The following is a 7,281-nucleotide window of genomic DNA, read 5'->3' as shown; positions in this document are numbered from 1 at the left end:
AGAAAAAAAAGAAAATTAAATTTATTTAAAATTAATTAAATTTGTATATATATTTAAATTATTTAATTTTTATATAAAAAAAGAAAATGAGTCAAAATCTTTAAATATGATTATATATCAAAAGAATTTATTAATTATATATAGTGAGATTCCATACGAGTGTTGCAAGCACCCATGGTTGAGTACAGAGTCCTGCCCATTCTCTCCTAATTAAACATATCATTGCAGGTGCGTCCTCCTTTGCCAAAGAATTTTCAAATCGTCGCCAAAGACGGCAAAGTAATATTTTAAGAGGTCGCCTTGATCCCGTCTGTTCTTGCTTTGACCGCGTCTATAATAATATGCTTCATAATGATGAATGCAAAAAGAAGGGGGGGGGGGGGGGTGGGGATTACATATAGAAAAAACCTAGAAGAAAAAAGAAGAGAAGAAAAAAGTTCAAGTTTTTTTCTATACGTAATCCCCACCCCCCCCTTCTTTTTGCATTCGTCATTATGAAGCATATTATTATAGACGCGGTCAAAGCAAGAACAGACGGGATCAAGGCGACCTCTTAAAATATTACTTTGCCGTCTTTGGCGACGATTTGAAAATTCTTTGGCAAAGGAGGACTTAACTGCAAGGATATGTTTAATTAGGAGAGAATGGGCAGGACTCTGTACTCAACCATGGGTGCTTGCAACACTCGTATAGAATCTCACAAACTTCTCTCCTTTCATCTCTTCATGATTTCCATTTTCTTCTTCCTAATATTCTTCCCTTCCGCAACTTCGTTGTCCTTCAACTTCTCCAGCTTTGGTTCAAATAACCATAATATATCCTTCGACGAAGCAGGAGACGCTGTATATTCTTCGGACGGATGCATCCAGCTGACCAGAAACGAGAACGACAAGCAATCGAATGATAGTTGGGGTCGAGCCATGTATAGCGAGCGATTGTATCTCTGGGATCAGACCTCCAGAAATCTAACTGATTTCGCTAGCAATTTCTCCTTTGTCATCAATTCACAAGGCTCCAGTCAGCATGCCGATGGACTTACGTTCTTCCTTAATGGTACCCAATTGCATACAGATACGTTGGGAGGAACTCTTGGTCTCGCCAACGAAAAGAATGAGACAAACAAAAGTGCAGTTACTTTTATTGCAGTGGAGTTTGATACATTTACAAACGCAGCAAAGAAGGATCCGGAAGGTGAGCACATTGGTATTGATATTAACTCCATGATATCTGTTAAAACGGTGAACTGGTCCAGCAATATCAAGGAAGGAAAGCTAAATCATGTTTCCATCAGTTATACTTCTAGTTCACATAATCTGAGTGTTGTCCTAATTACTGAGGTTACGGACAGTACCAATACTACGCAAAGCCTCTCTTACGAAGTTGATCTGAGGGAATACTTGCCGGAATACGTTACTATGGGCTTCTCAGGCGCAACAGGAACCTATTTCCAGATAAACAAAATTTGCTCATGGAATTTTAGTTCAACTTTGGAACCTCTCAGTTCTGTAGAACCTGGAGAGGGAAAGAAAACAGAACTTGTGGTGGGATTGAGTGTTTCTGCATTTGTTGTGGTGGGTGGGTTTGGATTGGCTTGGTTTTACTTCTGGAGGAAGAGGAATACTGGGGGAGATCAAGAAGACGGTGGTGACAGTGACCTGGCCATGGACGAAGATTTTGAGAAGGGTACTGGACCGAGGAAGTTTTCCTTTAATGAATTGGCTCTTGCGACCACTAACTTTTCAGAGGGAGAGAAGCTTGGAGAGGGAGGGTTTGGTGGGGTCTATAGAGGTTTCTTGCGAGAACTAAACTCTTATGTTGCAGTTAAGAGGGTAACAAGGAACTCCCAACAGGGGATGAAGGAGTACGCATCTGAAGTGAAGATCTTCTGTCGATTGAGGCACCGGAACTTGGTGCGGCTCATGGGCTGGTGCCATCAAAAAGGAGAGCTCCTATTGGTTTACGAGTTGTTGCCAAATGGAAGCTTGAGCACCTGTCTTTTTGAAGAAAAAACCTTGTTAACATGGGCTATGAGGTATAGAATTGCTCTAGGCTTGGCCTCTTCGCTTCTGTACCTACATGAAGAATGGGAGCAGTGTGTGGTACACAGGGACATCAAGTCCAGTAATGTGATGCTGGACTCAGATTTTAATGCTAAGCTTGGAGATTTTGGGCTAGCCAGGCTTGTTGATCATGGTAAAGGGTCACAAACCACTGTTTTAGCGGGGACCATGGGCTACATGGCTCCTGAATGTTTCATGACAGGCAAGGCTAGTAAGGAATCTGACGTGTACAGTTTTGGAATTGTTGCATTGGAAATTTGCTGTGGAAGAAGAGCCGTGGAAACAAAGGCCAAAGAAAATCAGATCAGATTAGTGGAGTGGGTTTGGGACCTCTATGGCGTAGGAAAACTTCTTGAAGCTGCTGATCCAAGACTGTCTGCAGATTATGATGAGCAACAAATGGAACGATTGATGATTGTTGGTCTTTGGTGTGCTCACCCGGATTGCAATGCTCGTCCTTCAATAAGGGAAGCAATTAGTGTCCTTAATTCTGAAGCTTTATTGCCTCTTCTTCCTATAAAAATGCCTGTGCCAATGTATTACGCTCCTCCGGCGGTGCAGACATCCTATAGCACTAGCCTTTCTGAGAGAAACCACACCCAGTTTTCCAACTCCTCTAATGGCACCGCGGACTCATCAAAGGTCTCAGAATCTTCTTCAACCTTGTCTCAATCCGCATCCCTATTGCACAGACGCTAATTCGGTCGGAAATAGCCCTATGATTCAGGGTTTGTTATTTCATTTGAATTTGTTTCATTTCATTGTTGTTCATGAGATTCATATTATTTGTCCTTGGATTATAGTAAACTCCGATTTCATATATATGGTGTTCTGGTCGATCAATTCTTTCTTCAGTTAATATTAATAATAGTCATTATATAGTAATCAAAGAAAATCATTTAGTAAATTTAGACTAAATCATAATCTAAAGCTATATTAGTATACAAGAAGTTACACTAATCCCTTTTATGCAAAGAAAAAATTAGAAGGAAAAGAAAAGAAAAACGCCTGTTTCGACTCTATTGGGGATATGAAAGCCTATATCAGTGTTGAGCATGCTTGCCAATGCATGGATGTTTACCTGATCTGAGTTTAAGGAAATTGAGCAGCCTGATTACATAATAGACTTTTCCAAAGACGTTGAGTGGGTTTAATAGGAAATAGGTGGGAACAAAGCATCAATGCATTAGACTTTTTGAGAGACCAATGGGTTTAATAGGAAATAGGTGAGAACAAAGCATTAGACTTTTTGATAGAAGTTGGATAGGTTTAGTAGGAAATATGGTCAGGAACAAGGCATCATCAATGCTTACATATCGTTTGAGGCCAGCGTTTGAAGGAATTGCTCACCATATGACCGAAAAACAATAAACAAAAACCCCCGCCACTTGCAATACCCATCATTTGCAATGTCAAAATATCACAACGACTAATACAAATTTATAGTATCGTTGATTAAGGCACTTAAAGTTCCATTTCCCATGCCTGTTTTTCAATTAAGATTCTTAATTAATCTTATGATCCATTACAAAGATCAATTTCATCCATCAAATATTATTACTTCAATCTTTTCTATTATTCATACTATAATATTTTTTTTTACTATTTTGATATAAAATTTAATTATTTTAACATTTTCTTTTTCTTTTTACAATTTGTCATTTCAAGTTTAATATTTAAATCAAAGGAAATCTCGAAAAAGTGATCCTTAACTAAGCAACCCACCATCAGTAATATGTTTTTTCTTTTTGTCTTACCAATATGTTTACAATATTTTTTTCAAGTCAGAGAGTGGGAGAATTAGAAAGTTTTTTTTATCATTATCAAAGCCATTCAAGTAGGCTATTTTTTGTATTACACTTTTAATTTCAAATTTTCTTTTTCTTTCTCTTTTTTGTTTTTAAGATTTGTTTTGATGAAAATTTTGTTTAACTTTTGTAGCACCTTTGTCTTATAGTAATTTTTTTGAGTCTTAAGTTATTTTAATTCACATACTTATCACGTTATTTCTTTAATTCTTCTTTAAAAATATCCTTATCTTATTTATACTTCTGTAGATTTTTTTTTTTTTTTAGGTTCTTTTCATGTAGAATCACATTCAAAGAAATATATCAAGAATTCTTGCCTAATTTTGTTTTTTTTTTTTCTTTTTTCTTTACTTTTTTTGAAAATGTCTTTATATTTTTATTACTTTTTTTTTCCTTAGAAAATTTTAGAGTGTTTATTTTGATATAATTTTTGAGTTTCTATTTTTTATTTTTAAAGTATGCGTTTGAACAAAAATATGTTTGATTTCTGTGTATTTTATTCTTAAATTAATATTATTTTGAGTTTAATGGTTTTATTCATATTCGTTGTTAGTGCATTAAGTTAGCTTAAGTTGATAATTTTGTTCAATTCGTCTTGATTTAGGAGTTTTTATATTATTATGTCTTACTCTATCAAAGATTCAAAGTTCTTGGGTCATCAATTAGGATGACACAAGTAAGTACGTACAAAGAGGTCCGAGAAAGGCTAACAGGGGTAAATCATGACATGAAGTTGATGTTAGATTTTGAATTCAGTTAAAAGTGTTTTAAAATTGGTTTTTAAACTCTACATGAGCGCTTAAGCACTTCTCAGTGCTCTCGAAGTAGTTTTCTCCAAATTCCCATTCATAATTTATTTTTATTATTTCCATATTTTAAAAACTATTTTTTAGAAAATTTAGTATTATATTTACTAGGGTTTTCCTCCTTATGTATAAATATCATGCCATAAAGGTTTTTTTGTGATGCAAATTTTGGTGAAAGAAGATCATTAGCCTTTGTTGTGTACCAAGACTCTCAATTCTTGGTGATTCTCATTCCTTGAGTTCATGAGACATTCATATCCCATTAGGTGTTGAGGTAGTCCACCAGGTGCATGTGGGGTGCTACATCATAGATGTAAAGACTAGTGTAGGTACTTGGGAGTAAGTCATAGGGATAACTTTTGTCAAGTAAATCTATGTATTGATCTTTTGATAGTGGATTTATACTCTACGATCTCTAACCCATTGTTATTATACTCATATAGAGACTTTGTTGGTGGTTTTCCATATAAATCCTTTTCCCCCCGTCCTAGGTTAAACCATAAACAAGATCCAAACTAGGACAAATTTTTATAAAAAAAAAAAAAAATTCAATCCTGTTATGTCTAAGTTATGGAACCATAGAGGATTGGGTCTTCCATAAACAACTCGCCATATTTTGATGACAACAATTATCCACATTGGAAGGCCCATATGGAGTTTTTCTTGAAAATGCAAGGAGAACAAGTTTGGAATGCAATGGAATTTGGATGGGGCCTACCATTAAAATTGGATGGTACTAGAAGATTCATCGGTGAACTTCATAAGTCTAACAAAGAATTGCATAAAATAGATAATGAGGGCAATGAAGTGAATGCCTAAGTACTCTATAGTATATTTAATAAGGTTAGTCCTTACAAATCTTCGTAAGATATTCATATGTAAACATGCTAGAGAAGCCTAAGAAAATCTCTCAATCACAAATAAGGGTACCTTGGCTATGAAGTTATTCAAATTACAAATGCTCACTGCTAAATTTGAGAGTATAAAAATGAAAGAAGATGGGGCCTTTACTACTCTTTACTTAAAATTAAGTGACGTTGTCATTTCAAGTTTTAACCTTGGGGAGAAAATCCTCGATTATAACATAGTAAGAAAAATTTTGAGATCTCTCCCTATGAGATTTTTAAACCTAAGGTTATTGCTATAGACATCGAGTCTCTAAGAGTTGATGAACTTATTGGCTCTTGTTAGATGTTTGAGATGCCTGTTTGAGATACCCCTTACTGATTCTCACAAACCATGGAAAACCACTTTTAAGGTGTCTAAGAATGAACAAAAGGAGTATGGAGTTAGTAATCAATGACTTATAATTATAGATAAAATGATAGCTCAAAAAAAAAAAAAAAAAACACTTTGAAAAATTGAAACTCAAAGAAAAGAAAAAATAATTGACAATTCCCTTAGGTTATGTTTGGTTCCTAAAAAATTTAAGGAAAAATATAAGGGAAAGAAAATACAAATGAAAAAAAAGTGAAGGAAAATAAAAAATAGATTAAAGGTCAATAAATTATTTTTATTTTCTACTTCAAACTCATTTTACTTATTTTAACCCATCGATATAAAGATTAAATAATTTAAAAATACATAACTTTTTAACTGGTTTTAATTATATTTAATTTTCTTTGATATTTTTCATTGAACAACCAAACATGAATACATTATTTCCCTTTGTATTTTTTTTTCTTTCTTTTAGTATTTTTCGGAAACCAACCATAACCTCAATGAAAAATTAAATGTCTCATTTCAAGTAAAAGCAAATGTTTTAACTGTGACCTAGTAGAACACATGGTTTTTGAATGTCATAGTCCTAGAGATGTAAAAAAGGCTATGCATGTTACATGGAGTGATACAGATTTAAGTGACCATGAGACCTCAAATCATGGAGATATCAAGTATGAGCAAAATAAGTATATAGCTTTTGTTGCATAAGTTAAGTCTCATATTGAATTTTCTTTTGATAGTGATTTTGATAAGGACGGTTGTGTATTTGATAATATTACTCTAGAATGTTAAAAGCTCTTGTATGAATGCATAAAATTGAAAATGGAAAGTATGCGTGTAAATGATAAATATGTTGAAATATTTGTGTTGCTTGAATCATTCAAAGATGAGAAATCTACCTTAAAGAAAGAATAAGAAAACTATCTTGAGAAAAGTCGAATGTAAACTATAAATATGTTGAAATATTTGTGTTGCTTGAATCATTCAAAGATGAGAAATCTACCATGAAAAATGAAGAAGAAAACTCTCTTATGAAAATTCAATTTCTAGAAAATGAACATTAATCTTTGCTTGAAAGAAAAAACTTTCTTTTCCTATAAATTGAACAACAAAAGAAAACTATGTATATAAATTCTTTTTTCAATTAATATTAATAATAGTCGATATATAGTAATCAATGACAATCATTCAGTAAATTTAGATCAAATCATAATCTAAAGCAATATCAATATACAATAAATTATACTAATCCTTTTTATGTAAAGGAAAAAAGAAAGAAAAAAAGAAAAAAAAAGAGAAAAAAAAAAAGAAAGAAAAGAAAAGAAAAAAGGAAAACATCTATTTGGACTCTTTTGGGGATATGAAAGCCTATGTCAATGTTGAGCA

The 7,281-nt window shown here is 33.5% G+C and overlaps 1 protein-coding gene across 1 annotated transcript; it reads left to right on the top strand.

The window, feature by feature from the left end:
• Window positions 1-685: 685 nt before the first annotated feature.
• On the top strand, window positions 686-2,829 carry LOC117910849 (L-type lectin-domain containing receptor kinase IX.1-like). Its single transcript, XM_034825027.1, has one exon. It carries the CDS (start codon window positions 726-728, stop codon window positions 2,757-2,759), a length of 2,034 nt encoding a protein of 677 aa, XP_034680918.1. The 5' UTR covers window positions 686-725; the 3' UTR covers window positions 2,760-2,829.
• Window positions 2,830-7,281: the final 4,452 nt, after the last annotated feature.

This window comes from Vitis riparia, chromosome 3 (genome assembly GCF_004353265.1).
Source record: "Vitis riparia cultivar Riparia Gloire de Montpellier isolate 1030 chromosome 3, EGFV_Vit.rip_1.0, whole genome shotgun sequence".
In the NCBI taxonomy this organism is placed as follows: Eukaryota; Viridiplantae; Streptophyta; class Magnoliopsida; order Vitales; family Vitaceae; genus Vitis; species Vitis riparia.
Note: the sequence above shows the minus strand (reverse complement) of the source record. Positions and strands in the feature narration are given on the sequence as shown.

Bases quoted from the DNA above. Each gene is read 5' to 3' on its own strand.
- LOC117910849 (XM_034825027.1), top strand. From the start codon at position 726: ATGATTTCCATTTTCTTCTTCCTAATATTCTTCCCTTCCGCAACTTCG.